This window comes from Topomyia yanbarensis, chromosome 2, assembly GCF_030247195.1.
Source record: "Topomyia yanbarensis strain Yona2022 chromosome 2, ASM3024719v1, whole genome shotgun sequence".
NCBI classification, from domain to species: Eukaryota; Metazoa; Arthropoda; class Insecta; order Diptera; family Culicidae; genus Topomyia; species Topomyia yanbarensis.
In genome coordinates, this window is record NC_080671.1 from 163,807,048 (window position 1) to 163,827,691 (window position 20,644).

Consider the following 20,644-nt stretch of genomic DNA (forward strand, 5'->3'; position numbering starts at 1 on the left):
TTTTACTAAGAAAATTTTTATTTTTCAGATTGGAATATATTTTTATTGTTATTATTTATTATTTTTATGCAAAATGGTTCATAATTACAAACGAAAGACACAAAAACATAATGATTGTAGTATTCGTCGAGCAATTGCTCCGATGCAAATGGGAATACCATTACGTGCTAATGCTCGTGATTTTCGTATTCCAAGATTGAAATTGAACTCCATTTTCTTCATGCTACAATTTAATAACACAACATTCATTGATTTATCATTGAAAAACCATAAAATTTGGATAATAGCTGCACTAAATCAACCAAAAACATAGGGGGTCGGGTTTACCCCACCATTTTTGAAAACAGCAAAAATGAGCATTTTTGTAAAAAGCTTGTATTACAAGATATTTCCAAGATCCAAATAAAATGCTATATATAGAAAGTTGCCCAGGAGTCTAACCTTTAATTTAATATATAAAACGACTTGATCCGATGTAAAATGAGCATTTTACAGCCAAAACCATTTACTAGGTCGGATTTGCCCCACCTTACCCTACTCACACATGAACATTAATTACATTAAGTACCTTCTTAAGTACAACAGAAGTAGTTTCAAATACTTTCATCAACGTTGCTTTCATTATTTACTTTAATTATATTCAAAATACGTGGGTATTTTTAATACGACGCACCCAAACCTGCTAGTGCTCGCCCATCGCCAGCATGTTTCTTGGCAAAGACAGGCTTGTCCCTCTTTACCGTGAGAACCGACAGTCGGTTCTCACGGTAAAGAGGGGTAAGTCGTATAAGTTTGATGTAAAGCAATGGCTTTTGGCCTTTACGTAAATTCAAACTATCTTGACATTTTTAGCACAAAAAGGTATCTTAAATACGTTTATTTAGGCCCAAATGCGGTAGTTTAACGAGGCCGATAATTCATTTTTTAAAGTGACAAATGTTAGTGCGGGAAGGGAAAGTCGTATTTTGGGGTGGCTTGCTCCCCTCTTATGTTAGTAAAGGAAAAAGGTAGGAAGTGGGATACATATTGTGTATTGACATTGTCGTTTGCTGGTTGATCATTGTGGTGGATATGCGCACAGCCAAACAACATGCTCGATGTCGTGATAGCCGTTTTCACAAACACGTAATCATTGTGTTTCAGCAAGTCCTATACGACGGAGATGCGCATCAAGTGTGTAATGGTTGGACATGAGCCTACGAATAAAGTCCCGATTCACATCCAGGCCCTTAAACCAAGCATTCGTTGATAGCTTCGGGATAATGGAATTTAGCCACAGTCCCAGATGTCCACAAAAAGGTATGTAACCCCTTAATAATTTTATTAATCAAATATCTTATCCACGCAGAAAAATGTGTATTTAATTCCAGAATAATTCGCTTGGTAATCAAGAATATATTTTTTGAATCAGGGTCTACTTGTAATTTTTTTAGATTCAAAAATATTTGCTATAAGATTCCAAAAAAAAATTGTTGTTTTTTCTATTGGCGATTTGCGGCAAAGCCAAAATTAGTCATGCGACACCTATGATTCAGCTCATGAACTGGCAAAGTGATACAGTTTGCTTTTTTTCACCCGTAAGTGAGTCGTAGCTTACTACAAAATCTTCATTATCTTCTCGGAAAAAGCTTACCACTGCCAAAATATGAATGAAACGAGTAAGAAATTTAGTTTTATTTGCAATTATTCTGAAATTACAGCCATTTGCAACTATTTCACTCATACATTTCTTCGAAATGTAATCGGGGTATTATTGTGGTTATAAAAAATCGTTCCATAAATAAAGTTCCAACTCGAAACCGAGACCCAATCAGTACCAATGTCAAACTCCTTCATATTTTGAACTACGTAGGAGATTCAGTGAAGACTATCGGAGAGAAGGATCGGCTGTGCATGATACAAAGCTGACACTTTCCTATTAGCCGGATATATTCTTTCCTCGCCTGATCTGGAGAGTTTCATGAATTTACACCATCTCATGAAGGTTTAGCTTAACTTAGGACGAACGGGAAATGCTGTTGCGGCGGCTACGGTGCTCAACAAATTAAATTTCGAAACAGCGCGCATATAGCTCTGCGAATAATATTAGAAACCACTATGTTTTACACTCTTTTCGCAAGATGTTTACTCGTCATCTTATAAAATGATGGTTTTCCTTCATTTTCATAAACAATTATCAACAAATTGATCGGTAATTTGGTGTTTAAAAGTCATTTTTTACCAATGTTTACAGAAAATATATGCACTATGACAGAACAGAATCAAATCAGTAACACTTTTCTTCCAGCGCTATCTGCGAGCGGTTTCAACGTAGAATCGCCAATTAACAAGCCCTCATAGGACTTTCTGTGTATTCAATAATAATTTTGTTTAAATCTACCATATCTTTTTTTAAACAAAGCATGTTATTTGTTAGTTGAAATATGCTTTTCTTCTTTGAAAACAATGGAAAAAACATTTAAATCAAAAAACTTTTTTTTGTTTTCAATAAAGGTGTAATTAATATAAATATTTTGATTTTTCCTCTATCCTGAGGCATTTTGCACCGAATCCCAATTTCGCTCAAGATTTTCAAAAAATATATCATGAATTTTAAAAGCTATGTGATTTCAAATTTCTTTAGCTTTGCATTAGATTGTAAGCAGAATTAGAAGCCCACGCAAAATCTTTGTTATGGTTAAAACGTTGGTTTTTTATTTTCGGTTTTAAAACTATATTCCTAAATGACTACTTTTCCAACCTTTCCGCTGAAAAATTACTTCCTCACGTTCGATAAATTTCAAAATTTCGACAATGTATCAATTTTCTGGAATAATAACAATAATATTAGGTTCATAGGTATTACTCCATTTATAAATAAATTTCTCACCTATGAAAGCACTATCGACCGCATTGCACAAATCAAATTGCTTTTACATTTTTTTATCGGCCCAAATCGTCTAAAACTAGCGTCTTGAACTCAAATCACCTCCGAAGCGTCCAATTTTTTAAATTGTGTGATACAACAAAATGGCTGAGATCGAACCAAACACAGTCAAATCATTGTCAAGCAATGTTTCAAAATCTAAAAGCAGTATTTTTGTTTCAAATAATACTATTGTAGATCCAACCACTTTTTTGGTTCAACTAAATGGTTGAATTTGAAAGTTTCAATATATTCCATACGAATATTGCTTTTGGCAGGGATCTTGAATCAAAATGTAATTTATTCTGTCCCTAATGCCAATGTTTGGTATTTGAAAAAAAGAAATTTTAGTTCTATTTCAACAAAATCTTTGAGCTAGAATCAAAGTGGCAAAATATTTGATTCGAGTATGCCTTTTTTCTCTGCATGTCTTGTCTATCTAAACTTCTCAACGATGCCTTGAATCATGTAAACACACTTTATTTCGATTGTGATGTACATATTTATGTACAAATCTCGAGTGTTAGATTGAGATCGGAAAATAATATTTGATGGTCTCAAGTTAACTACACTCAATTCACCATATTCGGTACAGAATGTTATGATAGAACTACGAAATTTTCACAAAATCCACCTTTATGAAAAACAAATATGAGGTATAATTTATATTATATATCATATGAATTTCATAATAAAATTAAAAACTTATGAAATACTTCACCGTCTCAAATTGGGCCTGTCAGAGTAAAAGCGGGCAGTCGATGCAGATCCGCTCGGCTTTCACTCTGACATCATCCCTTTGGTTTGCAGCAAGTAGATTTCTCGTATCTCGCATTATAATGTCAGTGCCAGGTCCAGCTCAGTTTCTCGCCGCCACTCTGTAAGCACCCTAATAGAAGATTCATGAATATTTTTCTGATGCATTGGTGCAAATATTGTGTAATTCCGTTCAGTACAATGAAAGTTAATAACTTTCAAAATCTCTACCGTCTGTTCTTTCCGAGTTTTTGAAAAGGGACCCCTGTATTGAAACAGTAGTGTAGTCATAACAATATTTCTTTAAAGTACGAGTTAAAATACGAAAGGAGCGACAACTTTACATATTTTGGCCCTGTAATTTGATCGTATAGCTTTTTGACCATTGCTGCATTACTGATTTTTGCAATTGTTCTTTTCATATTTTCCATATATTTCAATAGGTTTTTAAGTTTTTATTTTGAATAATCTCTACAACATGCACTATTTTGTATTACACAACAGTACTCGATTATCAGGAGTGAATTTTAATTGTACTCGAGCCACTTGGAAAGGAGTACATGAGTACAACATCACAAGTACATATTAGCCAGTTACTGGAATAATCGACCAAAGAATCATATTGTATCAATTTAATCAATAGACTGCGATATGATTTTTGTAGCATTTGAATTACAATAGATGATAATACAACACCCTAATTGTTAGACAGAGAAATCATTTGCTATACCTAAAGTGTTATTGTAAATCTACTGGAAAAACTCTGCGTCGAACGATATTGATACAGTAACAATAATAATACCTATTGTTCACTATTTTTGTATGGTAATGGTCATTTGTCAAAACTTTATCCAGGTAGAATTTAATCCTTCATTCTTTTTAACACCTTATTGCAACTAACTTTTATTCGTGGTTGACCCACTGTGCACTTTGCACTTTTATAATGCATTTCAGTGCAGAACTAGCTGATTGTGTTTGTGTGATGATATGACATGTGAGAGCGATCGCGTGAGGAATGAGAAACAGCATGGCGAATACGAGTGAGATAGTGCCGTCAGTCAGAAGCAGTGCTCCGGCAGGACGTTTTTGGCAGTCACCGAGTTCGTTTCGTTTATGTCAGCAAGGTGCGAGTTGGGATGCTATAGTGGGCTGTTTTAACGAAGTGACACATTTTAAACGATGGATTGGTGTTGTGTTTCCAGTGGCTAGCCAGATTTGTGTGAATCAAAAAAGTTTGACAAATTTCTAAAATAAAATGATCCTCTTCGGGAAACGATAGAATTGCGCAAAAATATCGATTTGCAAAGTACGACCGTCTCGCTTGCTCGCGGGAGTCCCATTCACACATACTATTGGACGATCAGAAATGAATGGTCGTGTGAGTGTGTTTGTTCGTCGCCGCCGTGAAGTGGCGATGTGTGATTGTTTTGTCTAGCCAGTTTTCGTGTACGTACAGGGCGCGATCGGAAGCTCAGGCTGCTTGGGTGGTAGTGTGCTGCCACTCTCGACGCAACGCATGCACAGGGCAGACAGACGGGCGATTGATTGCGATATGTGGTTGTATTGCAGATCCTTGCTGTGTGCGGTCGCGCTTAGCATAATATAGCGAAAATTCTCTTTCAAAAAGGTTCATCCGTCGGCTCGGTCAGACATGTTTTGCTAGACAAACGTGAAGGTTCTGTTTTGTGTCGCGCGCGCGATATAGCTAGTTCTCACTGTGGGGGACAGTGCTGTGTACGAGAGGAAAAGATAGATAAACCGAGGGGTGGAACGGGTGTGTGTGATTCCCTGTTACTGAATATATACGACGATGGAAGGACGCGGCCGCGGTCGAGTAGCAGTAGGAGGAACCGTCGTCGCCGGGCTCAAAACCGACGGCAAGAAGTGAATCTTGTTTGCTGCCTCTTCGTTCAGTGTGATGCGAGGCGAAAAAGTAGCAGCGAAAAAAGTCGCGAACAGAAAATAGATTCAGTGCAGTGATTTTTGAATTCGGAGGCAATTTCACTAAAAATATGATTACGACGAGTTGTGCGTTTTCAGTTGATTGATTGTTAGATGGTGTATAGGGTGCATACTAACCGACCGAGCATAATAAACGAGCAAGGTCAGCATCGGGAGTGACCAGCGTTTGGCGAACGCGATTCGGTAGTGGTTCGCGTTTCACAAAATTTAAGGGACTAAAGGGAACTTTGCCGGTAGACCCTGTCTCTTATTTGGGCCTGTAGTTTCTGTGGTTTGTTCAGTAAACGCATAGAAGCAATTAGATGCCTCTGTAAAAGAAGGAAACTGATAAATATAAATAAAACGTTGCGTAAGTACAGCTCTCCTTCTCCAACCATACGTCGCGTGTTGCCGAGTTTCGGACCGAATTTGCAAATTTTTTCGCTGTGAAGAGACAGACTCCCGTCTCCCCTGAAAAAGTCTGAGTATGAACACACAAGAGTACTGTCGGGCAGCAGAGCGGAAGTAACAGGAAACGAAGCGCGCGCGGGAGACAGAGAGCTTCGGTTATACCGCGTGTGAGCGAGTGAGCAGAAAAGTGGAGAAAGCAAAAATTGAAGTAATTTTAGTGCCAATTAAAATTAAAAGTTTGCGAGCCACAGGCGTAATCCCAAAGCAGCAAGGCGAGGAACCGTGTAGTGTACCGAAAGGGGAAAGATTCTTGGCACATGGTTTCCGCTGCTGCTGGGTAGCCTGCACTTGCACCGACACTGGCACTGTCTGGTCGGTGATAAATTTTTCGCAAATGCATCCCACAAACTAGCCGACGACAACGACCAGCGATTCGCATCGAGTGCAAAGCGCAGTGGTGCAGCTCTAAGGAAAAAAAAAGTGACGGATGACAAAAGCGGCGCATCGCGTCCCGAACGACTGAGTTTCCGTGTCGCGTCATCCAACTACCCCCGCCGGGGGCAATTTCAATGTGCGTCATGCGACGGATCCTGCCACCCTCAGCACTTGGAATGTCCTATTCCGCCACGCTCGCGAGTGGTGCCAGACTGTGGTGCACCGCCTGAAGATGCGCAACCCATAAAGCACAGAGGTGTGGGTGTTGTTCTACTTGCTTAGGGAGTGTGTGGATTAGAAAAGAGCTAATATTCCGATTGGAAAAAATGTGTTTGTTCTGTTAGAAAACAAGAAAAAATAGTGTCGGTGTGTGCATCGTTTAAATGCCCGACGCCCTCCCAGTGCAATGTGATGATACCAAAATAGGGCCAGGGAGGAAGAAATATATAAGCGACAAGTGTGCTACGTATCGGGAAAATGACGGGGTTCTGACGGACCCAAAAATATCGACCGTATTTTGTCCTATAGGAATGTTGCGCCAATAAAACGCCGCAGGTGGGGTTTGTGGCTTTCCGGTTTGCCATAAAATGAAGTGAATGTGTGTGCTGTAAAAATTATGGAAATGTATGAATCGTAAAGTGAAATAATACCAAGAAGCAACGTAGTGTGTGCTTGTGCACGAAGAAAATAAAGTATCAAGAAAAGAATTTATTGAAGATCAAGGAGATTGCTATTTTTGTCAATCTCGTCACAAATCTCTTGCCGAGAGCATCCGATCGAGGAACAGAAACAAATCAAGCTACAACTATGACCGAGTACGTACCGCCACAGCTAATAACCGTGCTGAAAACCTACCAAGACAATGCCCCCAAAGGTTTACACGGTCCTGGCCTATCACTGGTCCATCCCAGTAAGAGTGGAGCCATCGGTAGCCGACCGATGGAACGGTCCGAAACACCAGAACATCCCGATGAACCGGGCAACTGTTTGATTGTCCAGCCAATCACTGGCCCCCTGCCAATGCCGTCACACCCGATAATGACCACACCGGATCCGGATTGTGGTGTAGTACAACTCACGGTACTCGAAGGCAAAAAGATCGGTTGTTTTCTGCTTGGTGGCGAAATGCGACTATGTCTGCCCCAGATATTCAACAACATTCTGATGGATTTTTCTGTCGAACAGATAAACCGCAGCATTCAGGAACTAATGATCTACCTGTACAATTGCACCGATCAGCAGCTACAGGAGTTCAAACGCGCCAACATCATCCCGGAAACGGCCAAAACGTGCGGTTTGATCACCCGTACCAATGCCGAGCGGCTGTGCAGCTACATGCTGCACCAGGCGGATGTGGCCCGAAACCGCAAGGGGGGAACCTTTTTCCGGGTGTACCACCGGTGTTTCGGCAAGTGTGAAGGTATCTTCACGGCCGAACTGTACTCATTTAAGGAGCCGGCCTGCATCGAGTGTTGCGAGTGTCAGGGCATGTTTTCACCGCAGAAGTTCGTCTGCCATCAGCACGATCGGCACGAGAACCGTACCTGTCACTGGGGTTTCAATTCGAGTAACTGGCGTGCCTACATCCACGTGGCACTGGATGAGGAAAATCGTGACGCTTATGTGAAACTGCTGGAGGAAATTTGGAACCAGGAACGGGAGACGGAGATGGAGATGGAGCTGCAACGGGAGTACTGGATCGCTAAAAGAAAGGTGGGTTTCGTGTTTGGTTTTTTTTATTTCTTCTCGTGACAGGTTGGTGCGGGGAGGGAGTGAACGAGGGATAGGGAAGAGGTGCTTTATTGATAAGCGATGATAATTTGATTTGTCTGCTGATTACGTTGGCGCACCAAACCGCGTACTGTGTTTGCTTTTTGCTTATACTGATAACCATTGTGTGTAAAAATAAATAATTGTTCGGGAGGAAAGCCCGAGATAAGATTGTGTGGGAAAATATAATGTATGTACCGAAAAATGAATGGTGGAATTACCAGTCTAGTTACAGTTCTTTATTATCTATTTCGAGTGGAAGAAGCCACTGAAAACAAAGTTTTGCGATGTTGCTTTCGGGACTCTGGGGATCATTTTCACTCGCGCAATTGTAGTGTCGAAATTTGACGTTTATAACGTTATTCAATTTGCATGAAGTTGATTGTTGTAAGTACATTGTATTTTACTAGTTTGGCGCTGTCGAGAGCTAGAATTCGTTTTAGCTTTTGTTGTGTATTTTTTTTATATTATTCCAATTTTTCGCAGCAACAAAAATCTATAGAGTGAGTCAGTCAGTTAATACAATGCGGATTTGCTCGCACTACTGAGGGATTCCATGAGAAACCGGCCGACCGCAAAATATGACCATCGTCGATTCGAATGAAACTTTGCAGGTGTGTTCGCTGTATGAATCTCCATGATATTCTCTGGCAATTGGAATATTTTGATACAAGAGTAATTTTTCAAAAGGGCGTAAACGTTTCTACGTGTATGAATTTCAAAAATTTTTGTTCGATTACTGTATTTTATACAGCAAAACTATCTGAGAACAAGTTACAGGGAATGAATACTTCTGTCCGAAAAACATATACACTGAAAAAAATGTCATTTTTCAAAAAAACAAAAATGTATGATAAAAATTTAAATTGCGAAAAAACCCATTTTTTTAAATTTTTTATATTTTGTTACCAAAAACCTAAAGAGAAAAAAAACATTTTGATTGTGATTGCATGATGGAGAAAAAATCGGTAAAAAAGTTTTTCTAACAATAACTTCGTACATGTTTTTAAATTTCATACTAATTGAGATACAAAATTGTAATTTTATTACAGAATATAATTCTAAGCACCATTTAAAATCAAAATGCATTTAACAAAATTCTTCCAAAATGCGATAGTTTTCGAGATATTTGAAATTTTGCTACTTCAAAAACAATTAATTCGTGTAATTATGCTCTTTTTAAAAGTTATTCGCGTTACCCCATCAAAAAATGTCAAAAATTTAATGTTTATCGTTTTAAAGACGTAAAAGCAACCTTTTTAGTGTTTTTGGATCATGGAGAAGCTTTCAATAAAAAAGTTTTCCTATACACAACTTTTGACATTTTTTTATAATTCTTACTATTTGCAGTCAAAAATACAATTTTCTTTTTGAATATGATTCTAAACGCCATTTTAAATCGAAATGCTCTTAACAAAAATTTTCTAAAATGTGGTAGTTCTCGAGATATTTTAACTTTTGTTTTAACAGCACAATTATTTTGTTTTATTACGACCTTTTCATGAGTTATTCGCGTTTCTCCATCAACAATAATAGGTTTTTCAAAAGGCTTGTAAACTTTCCTGCAACTTTCCCTTTGACATGAGTATTCATTCCCTGTAACTCGTTCTCAGATAGTTTTGCTGTATAAAATACAGTAATCGAACCAAAAAAAATTGAAATTCATGCACGTATAAACGTTCACGCCCTTTTGAAAAGTTGCTCTTGAGTCAAAATAATCTTATTACCTGTGGAAAATATTTAGTCTTGCATGACGGTGAAACGTGTAAAGTTTCATTGGAATCTAAGATGGTCGGCCACGATTTTAAAGATTTTCGGACGGATCTTCGTGGAATTCCTCTACTGCTATAATTAACACTTCAAATATTATCTATAATTTCCATCGAAAATTTCGTTATGTCTTTGGAATTTTTTCGGTCAAAATTTTCCATAGTGAGCGAAAATATCATAAATGTTAATCTACTGCTTCCAAATCCATAAAATTTAATGCTATATTCAATACGTCAAATTCAATGATTAGAAAGGCAAGGTTGTAAGAATTTAAACCATTTAAAATTAAATGAACAAATTTATAGAAACAGAATCGTTTTTAAAAATGATTTATTATTAGAAAACTCTTGTGAATTTCTATCAATTTTCCATGACTGATATAGTAATATAGTGCCGTTCTACGCATGATTGTCCCATGCATATTGAATCCCATCGAACATGGGACAAATAAACAGCAGTGTACTGCCCATAATCGCAAGTTAATCTATGGAATACTGCTTCTATGTGATACTAAGTAGCGATCATAGGCAGCAGGCAGTGCCCATTTGGGAGCGGATCAATGCACATTTATCAAAACGGACATTCATCATAATGGACATTTACCATAATTTAGAGATGTGGATACACTGCGAATCATTTGGCATAACGGACATTGGTATAATTATTCCTAACTTCTGTTGGACGAACATTTGGCATAAGTTTTAAAGGTGATCACACTGAATTTAAATTAGTTATACCAAAACATCTTCAACAGTAGCATGGTTTCAAATGCCAAATGAGCTTACCTCTCGTCATATTTGAAATTATTCCTGATTCCACAAAGGTACAAAAATCAATATCAAATGACCTTCAGTGTGATCACGTCTCATAATTATGCCAAATGAACTTCATTTTACTCACAATTAGAAATTATACCAAATGGTCGTTACGCCAAGTGACCCCTACCTTGGAGAAAAAATAATTATCGCCAATGACCGTTATACCAAATGGCCTGCAGTGTGCTCAATTCTTACAATTATGCCAAATTACCACTATGCCGAATATCCGTTATGCTAAACGACCATCTTTCAAATGACTTGATGCCAAATGACTCAGACGACAATTGTAAGAGCATCCCGAATGCTTTCGCAATTTTGTCAACGATTTTTTGACATAGTCTAACAGATGGTCGCTGATGGTTTAGAATAGTTCATTGCCATGTTTACGTTACGAATGATTTAAAATCAAATAAATAAATTATGTCAGTAGTAGTAAGCCATACACCTATTCGATTTGATGCAAAAAAGACGTCAATAAATTTGTTTAGAATTTGTGGAATACCAATGCACAGTGGCACGATTTAGAACAAAAGGTGGACTAAAGTCCAAATTTTTCCGTATCGGTTCATATAGGACGTTTTTATGTAATTTTGGCACGCTGAATTCGTTTTCGATATTAAAACATTTCCAAAAAAAAAAAATTTTCTATTCATTAGGGTGTCTCAATTTTTTTTTTCTATATCGTTCTTAAAATTTGTGTATATTAATTTTTGTGTGCTAAATCGTTTTTGATATTAACATTTCCACAAAAAAATTCATTATGCATTAGGGTGGCTCAAAAATAATTATTTTGTTGAGAAGGTTCAAAAAATTTTTAAAGACATTTTTGTGCGCTGAATTCCTATGTAGGTTATAGAAAATAGAAATTAACTTTACTACTTATTAGAGTGGCTCAAAAGTAAATATTTTGTCTTTTATAAAGATTTCTTTCAATTGTAATTTTGGAATTTATTTTCCGTATTGAAACGAATTGATTCTCATTATGTGGCTTTAGAAATGACTATATTATTTTTAATGACCAAATAAGATGTGATCGACTAATTTTGGAACGTTTAATTCATTAGTGCGTTACTTGGTATGAATACTACATTTTTTTTCGTTTTCAAAACAAACATTTTGAGCGTCTTAGTGGAATATTGATTTACATTCACTAATCAACAAGATGGTTAACGATTTTGTTTTCGCAGGTGTGTTTTAAGTTGCTTAGATTGCTTATTTCATACCTTAAATTAAAATAAATCCAAAATCCTTTTTTCGCGTATATGGTTCATTTAAAAATGGTCTTATTTTATTAGGATAATATCGCATACCCTTAAGCTATATCAACGCTATGCAAACTTGGAAAAAATAGTCTCACACCAGATGACTAGAACTCAACTGTGTTCACTCAATTTGACAGTTATTGCGTAAGTAAGCAAAAATAGTTCATGAAACATTTTAAAACACATTTCAGATGGTTGAAAATATTTACTGAATTTTAAACATTCTTAATTCCTTTACCACTTAAAAACCATACTTCCCATTCGGCTCCTTACTCTTGATCACTAGTAAAACACTTGCAGATCATGCTCTAAATGCTATTTGAAAGTTGTGCATAAATTAGTGTCATTATTCTAGTCATAAAGTGAATATTCAAATTAAATATCAGTAATAACCATGCGTCTCCATTCACAGTTTTTTCAAATTTGGCTGCTTATCGCAAGTTTTCGCAAAACTAGCACAGGCTCATTTTAAAGAAAAAATGAAAAGCTTTCGAATGAGCATAGTGTGATCGCGGGCATTCACGGGCGTCGTTGTTGTTATCGCTTTAGAAGTTCGAATTCAATAAAAAATCATGAGAAACAGTTATCTAAACACTAACTAAACCAACTAGTGACTTATTTTTGGCGATTTTACGATGTAATTTTATCACACGGATAATTTTGGTGAAGTAATGCAATTCATAAAATCAACCGTTTCTTTGAAAAACGAGAATAACCGTATGTAGTTCCTATGGTCAAATAATACAAAAAACACTTGAGTTATGCCCTTCAAAAAACTGTCAAAAATTCATTTTGCATTCAGATCACCTAAAATATCGCGAAAATGTCTCTGATGGCTCAGCTGATACGAGAAAAATACTAGTGAGAATATCGCATAACCTTCATATATGGACTTAAGTCCGGGCTCGTCCCACTGTGCAATGTGTGGACGCTGTTTTAAATTGTATTGGCAATCATGGTGAGTATTTTTCATATTCTGGAAGGATCGTTAGCAGAGCTGCTAATTTTCTACAGCTTTGTTTGAACTAGAAGGAGGAACAAATATCTAATCATGCCCTATAATGCTCAAACCGCAGTTGTTAGTTGCGTCATGCATTCAAACATCCCAGCCGCTCATTCATTTTTCACTCATTCGACTTCATTGAACGTGTGAATATATCCCTCCTAGGGCACTGACTAAGTTTATCAAGCTGAACTACACCCTGAGCATACTCAACACTGTTCATATATGTTTGACAATGCTAAACATGTGGACATTTACCTGGCCACAACAGATGGTGAAACATGAATTTGAAATGAAAGCGTTCGGTTTTGTCATGAATACCCCCCATTTTGAAAGTGAATGGTTGATGGAGGCTTTGAGTTTAAATCTTAGTTACGGTAGATTCAACTGAAAGTTGGCATTTGAAGATGAAAACTCCCATCACTGAACGCCAGTACCGAAATTGGAGCAAATTCAATCATTTTGAAAATTTAAGTTTGTTCCCAAAGAGAAATCGTTTATATGGACATTTGTATTACAGTTTAAAATGTAAAACCCCTATTCGGCACTTTTCACGCCGCCACCCGCGTTACGGCTTGGTAAGGCCAAACTGGTGTCGAAAGGGGTCAATAAAGGTTGTCTGACGTATTCTTGATGGTCACATCATTAGCGTTTCAGCATTAGAATCGTCAGACAATTTTAGGGATTAGAGAATATTTAAAAAATAATATATAATATATCCTTGGGCGTCTCATATACAAGTGAGGATTCGATCACAGAGATCCCCTCTATGATACGGTCGACTGACGGCGTCGAAAAGCCGGAAAAGATGAGCAGCAATAAGCGAATTTTACAAGACGGAATGAGACACTTACTACCATTGAAATGAAATCTGTAAGTAGCACTAACAATCATTTAATTTCCGGAACCGTACGAGATGGGGCTGGGCCTGTGGCCTTCGACTGACATGGTCCATTCTCATTGGTTCGGAAGTCTTCTTGGCCGGTTAGTAGATATGTGCTCCTACTTGAAAGCGGATCAATTCGCTTGGCTGGGGGACATGTGGATCCTGCTAGTTGTCGACTCTTTTGACCTTGCGTATGGGCCTAGTTCAGGAAAGGAGTGCAGCACTGGCACGTAGGAGATTGCTAATTATTCAGAATTTGTTCTTATGATTATTTAACTCGATCAAGAACACCAGCTCTCAGAAAGAAAAGCAGCCATTTCGGGTCGATGTGGTTTGTTCGAGTCGAACCAGGTACACATTCGATTTGAGTAAACTTTATGGGGAATAGTGGATAAATATTTCTTATGTCCGTTATGGGCAGAGATACTTTTTGTGAAACCCTAAAATACCTTCACTCGTCTAGCTACTCAGCATAATGATAATAGAAAAAAAATTGAGGATTTGCTTGGTCCATAACGTAATGAATACGTATACTGACTAGAACAGGGATTATCGAGTTCTGTTATAAGAGTGCTTAATTAAATCTGATGCTACAACAATTTAACAATCATTAATATACACTAGAACAGAAAAAAATAACTGGTAGAATAGCTTGAGGGAATTTAGTATTCGTGGATATTACGGTTGACAGCGCTCTCTGATTTACTTAATAGTCGATTGATCCGCTTCAGACTTAGGGGATCCAAGAGTAGAGTAGGAGGATGCGAAGTTTTAACTGCATAACTGACGACACGTTCTAGAAATTTTGTTCTTCATCGAGTATTCGAGGCTGATGGCCGATTGGCAACGAGAGAAAGAAATCGATTTGCATTTACTCACGTTAATTTCCTTGGGGTTCTCTTCATACCACAGGATCAGTGGAAATGAGCTTGTAGATTTTTAAAAACTTTAGCGTACCGTCGTCGGGGGTTACTTTACGCCAAAAATAGAACTACTTGATGTTTTTCATATGCAGAAGTACCTCAAAGTCAGTGAAAGGAACTTTTGGAAAATCAAGATTGAACATGGGATATAAAGAACTAAAAATTGGCGTAAAGTCGCCCCCACAGGGGGGCTACCTCACGCCAAAAAAAATTTTTTTTTTGAACCATGTTAACTTCTTGATTTATTGTTATCGATTATGATCACCATTTATGTGTGAATTCAAATTGATGTCGTGCTCGTAAAAATAAAAAAGGGTATGTTCAAGAACTGCGTTACACGCATCCACTAATCTTGCTTTGGAGGGTGAATAAGTCCTACAATTGAAAACAACAAGCCGAGAAAAAACGCTCTTCATAATATACTTTTTCATTGAGCCTTATGAATTAGACAACCTTGTTTTAGTATTTTTCGAAAAGTAGTTTTATTCCGGAGTAGTTGTATTCCGGAGTGCAATGGTTTTTCCAACAGATATGCGAATGGTACTGTTATATTTAATGGTCAGGTCAGTTCATCGATCTTTAATGAGATATCCATTTCCAATATATTGATGATCTTTTTGTTTAGTAAGGTTTTAACCATAAGTTCATTCGCCTACACTGCAGAACTATTCCCCGCTGCTTATGCTGTCATTCCACGACAAATTGCTTCAATACATATAGTTTAAATACTTCTAGAAACGATGGCGTTTTTATATGTTAGCCTCCATTGCAACTACACTACTCAACTTTCAAATTATCGATTGCTGTTATTTTTCAAAACAGTGAAACTAGTACGCTAATAAAAATCTGCTTTGGATTAGAATCAAATCCCAAAATAATAGTAAATTTTAGATCAAATATGCAGATTGTGCAATATAGACTTGAGTAAAGCTTGGCCTAAAGTAGCCCCAATTTTAGATAAAATGGACATATTATCACCAATTACCAAAAAATCAAAAATACGGACAAAAAGTACAAACATAAATAATTGTTTTACATTGCCAGGTTAATTTCACGTAATCTATATCCTCTTATCTAATAATTTGACTAGTATATCACACTTTCCCAAGAGAATTTAAGTTAAAATGCATTTTGCGTATATTTTATATTTCAGTTTCATGGCCTACTACGATTATTTGCAATCATTTTCATAAACCTATTTCCATTTTTTATATTTGAGTTGAATCAGCGAATAATACTATGTTTTGTTTTTGTCAAAATATAACGCTAAATTTGAGCTAGAAGCTCAAGTATCATTCTTTAATTTTGGCGTAAAGTAACTGACGTACCGTCATAGTTATTTGCGTATTAAAATTAAGCAGATGCCGTTAATGAAAAACGTAAAGATGAGTAATCCCAAGATACTACCCTGCGGTACTCCGGAAGCAATACCAAAAGTCGTTGAGTGTTAACGCTTTAACTTGACAAATGCTGTTCGATTTGGAAGGTACGAGGAATATTTTAAGGATTTATGGAAAATCCTTTAAACATCAGGATGCACCTGCAAATTTTATAAAATTGTATCAAACAAAAAAATACCAAGTGTATTTCATGTAACTCACAATTAACTTTAACGAAGTATTTCGAGAAAACTTACAAAATTAGAAAAGTGACGAATATAGAGGAATTCCACGAAGAGCCGTCCAATTTTGTAAAAAGTCGTGACCGACCATCTTCGATTTTGATGAAACTTTTTACGTTGCGCCTATGTGAAATTAAGTATATTCAAGAGATAATCAAATCATTTTGTCTCAAGGGCAACTTTTTGCGAGCACTACTTTCTAAAAAATATTGTTCAAGAACCATAATTTGTACAGAAAAACTATTCGAGAATGCGTTGCAGGGCATTCATTAATCTTTTTAAAAAAATATACACTGGAAAAAAAGGTACCGATTTTATATTAAAAATTGGAATTAAAAAGAACCCATTTTTTTAATTTTTTATTTTTTGCCAGCGAAAAAGTAAATGAAAAAGAAACATTTTAAGTCTAATTTCAGTTATCAGTTATCAATAAAAAAGTTTTTCTAACAATAACTTTGTACATGTTTTTCAATTCTGTACTATTTTACAGACAAAAACATTTTTTTATCGATTGTGATTCTAAATGTCATTTCAAATGAAAATGCTCTTTACAGAAATCTTCGAAAATGTAGTCGTTTTCAAGATATTTTAAAGTTTGTTTCGACAAAAAGTAATAATTCGTTAAATTACGCCCTTTTCATAAGTTATTCGTGTTTCTCCATCAACAATCGTACGATTTTCATAATAGTCATAATACATTCTACAACTTTCCTCTTTACACCATGACGGTATAACAAACCACTAAAAAACTACAGGAAAATAATAAAAAATTTATTTGACTACATAGAAATTGAATTCTCTAAAAATATTGTTTTCAGCGCCAAGCTGATAATATTCGGATAATAGTTCAATTTGTACGTTATTTAAGTCGCACATTTGAGAATTACTCTTTATTCTGGAGAAACCATAGGAGGACATAGATTTTACCTGCCAATGTTTTCTGAAGCAAAATAGTTGATACCTGTATGAACCATGTATTAAAACTTACCTATATTTTACATTGAAATAGGTTAACACATTAAAGAGACTTAGTCAGTACGGTGTTTTGGTGTCAACAAGAGCAAATTATTATGGATATCAATAAAGTAAGGTGTTGTAAGCCATTTCCTAGTAAACGGTGTTCATCGAAGCTTCGCAAAGTAACGCAAATAATTATTGAAATTTTAAAATCCACAGAGTGTAAAATTCAATTGGATGAGTCTGTTTTTATATGTGATACTTGCAGGTTGCAGGCATGCAATTCTGAAAATATAAAATATCTGCAGTTACCGAGCATCTACACTACAGAACCACAATCATCACCTTCAGGATATGATCCAGTAGACATACCATCGGTTACATCAATCTTCTCAGCATCTACTCAGTAAAGCGATGTGTAGGATTATTCCAGAATACACAACATTGAAATATTCAATAAAGGAGTCCTGGGAATCAACGTTTCACCAATAGCAATAAACAAGCTTCAACAAGTCAATTATTCCAATAGTAAATATTCGAATATTTCACATGGAATACGAAAACATTTATTCGGGTTTAATGTAGAAAATGATGAGCTGGAATTATTAAAAACGAAAGCTGCTGACCTTGATGATATAATTTCTCAACTGAAAGAGAGATTTGCAGATTCAGGATGTTCAAGAAACGATCAAGTCACATTGAATCGCAAGCTAGGTTTTTAGCAGAAGGAAAACATCACAACAACAAGAACAACAACAACGAAAAGATGGTTCATACTTTGGATTCACAAACAAAAAACACGGTGTTGGAGTTCTATGATAGCGACCAGATTAGCAGAGCCATGCCGGGGCTAAACGACTATGTTTCTGTGAAAAAGGATGGTAAGCGTCAACATGTACAAAACGTCTGTTAATTTGTTCATTGAAAGAGGCTTTTAATAGGTTTAAGGAAATTAGTGAATTTACTATTGGATTTAGTTCATTTGCATCATTGAGACCGAAGAATTGCAAGCTATTAGGAAGTTCAGGTTCTCCTAACATTTGTGTTTGTACGATTCACGAGAATCTTATTTTAATGCTCCATAGTCTACAAAAATATTCTTTCGAAAAAAATACAAGTTGTATTTCGAAAAAATGTTGTGTAGTGCATCGTCAAGATCAAAAGATTGTTATTTTCGTGAATGTGACCGCTGTCCAAATCTTTCAATGTTTGAGCACAATTTTTCGGAAGAATTGGAGGAACGTTGTGTTGGAGAAATAACTTTCGAACAATGGGTTGCTACCGATAGATGTAATCTAGAAACACTCGTCAAACCAGTTGATGAGTTTGTAACATATTTTGGTGAGAAGTTAGAAAAATTGATAACTCATGATTATATAAAAAATCAACAGTCTATTTTTTTTAAATGAATCAAAATCGTCTTTAAAAATAGGCGAAGTTTTAGTAATTTGTGATTTTTCTGAGAATTATTCATTTGTTTTGCAGGATGCTTCTCAGAGTAGTTATTGGAACAATGATCAAGCTACAATTCATCCGTTTGTTATTTATTATATGGACTCTGGAATAATAAAAAAATTGAGCTTTGTAATAATATCCGAAGTTCTAAAACATGATACAATCGCGGTGCAGGTATTCATTTCAAAGTTACTAACTTTTCTAAAACCAAAAATGCAATTAAAGAAGGCTATATTTATGTCTGATGGAGCTGCTTCTCAATACAAAAATAGAAAAAAAATTGCTAGTCTTTGTAAATATAAAACTAATTATAACATTGATGCTGAGTGGCACTTTTTTGCAACTTCTCATGGAAAAGGACCCTCTGACGCAATTGGCGGGATATTGAAACGAATGGCAAGAAATGCGAGCTTAGCAATAGCACACGAACATCCAATCACAAGTGCAGAAGAGTTATATAAATGGGCTAACCAGCAAAGTAATGAACAATTAACAAAAAATTCGTTTTGTTATGTATCACAAGAAGAATACGAACAGCAGCTGAATGGAGTAGCTTGTATCAGAAGGCAAAAATGATTCCAGGTACACAGAAATATCACTTTTGTTCCTATTTCAGAAAATAAAATTGCCGCGAAACTGTTTTCGAATGACGAAACACCAAGTATTTTTAGCATATATAAACGAACAAAGTGTTAAGGTGACGACGATAGAAATTGTATATAATAGGAAGAAATAAATTTTAGTATAAAAAATGACCGATAGTGATTTTATAAATCGGACCTATAACTTGCAACATATCCTCTTATCATCTTGGTGTCAAAAGGTAAGTTGTAGAACTTATCATGACTATTATGAAAATCGTACGATTGTTGATGGAGAAAAGCGAATAACTTATGAAAAGGGCGTAATTTAACGAATTATGACTTTTTGTCTAAACAAAATTTAAAATATCTTGAAAACGACTACATTTTCGAAGATTTTTGTGAAGAGCATTTTGATTCGAAATGACATTGGGAATCACATTCTATAAAAAAATATATTTTTGTCTGTAACATAGTATAAAATTGAAAAACATGTACAAATTTGTTGTTAGAAAAACTTTTTTATTGATAACTTCTCCATCATAAAATTAGATTTAAAATATTTCTTTTTATTTAGGTTTTCGCTGACAAAAAATAAAAAATTAAAAAAATGGGTTTTTTTTAATTCCAATTTTTAATATAAATTATAAATTTTTTGAAAATCGGCGCAATTATTTTTTCAGTGTATATTTTTTTTACAAAGATTAATGAATGCCCTGCAACTCATTCTCGAATAGTTTTGCTGAACAAATTATGGTTTTCGTATTATTATTGTTTGTTCATTGTGCATGCAAAAACACATACGCCCTTTAAAAAAAACTCTTGAGTCAAAATGGTCTAATAACCTGTGGAAGACATGGAGAATCATAAACCAAACATAGCTACAAATTTTTGTTAAAATCGGAGATGGTGGATTTTTATGGTCGGCCACTTCCCCGTGGAATTCCTCTATAAAAACACTTTAAGCTTTAGGTACGGCATGTCCCACAACCTTCTGAGAAGTCTTACTATCTTTAAGGAAAATTGACAAATTTCGAGACATTTTTCGTACATAAAAGAAGATTTTAGGCAATTTTGAAGGTTAATATCTAAAGCGATTATAAAACGGTTTTTTAAGAACGATCTTCAAATTCAAAGTAACTGTACGAGA

General features: G+C 35.8%; 1 protein-coding gene across 6 annotated transcripts in view; it reads left to right on the forward strand.

Annotated features, from left to right (window-relative positions):
- The first annotated feature begins 4,701 nt into the window (after positions 1-4,701).
- The window catches only part of LOC131681981 (formin-1), a 365,177-nt gene continuing 349,234 nt past the window's right edge, over positions 4,702-20,644 (forward strand). Inside the window, exons 1-2 of one of the 6 annotated variants that reach the window (XM_058963104.1) lie at positions 4,702-4,785; positions 6,977-8,161. In XM_058963104.1, coding sequence (XP_058819087.1) covers positions 7,256-8,161 — 906 coding nt within the window. In that variant the 5' untranslated portion in view covers positions 4,702-4,785; positions 6,977-7,255. Of the gene's footprint in view, positions 8,162-20,644 lie in introns of all 6 variants that reach the window. The other 5 variants (XM_058963106.1, XM_058963101.1, XM_058963102.1 and 2 more) reach the window with 5 other exon arrangements.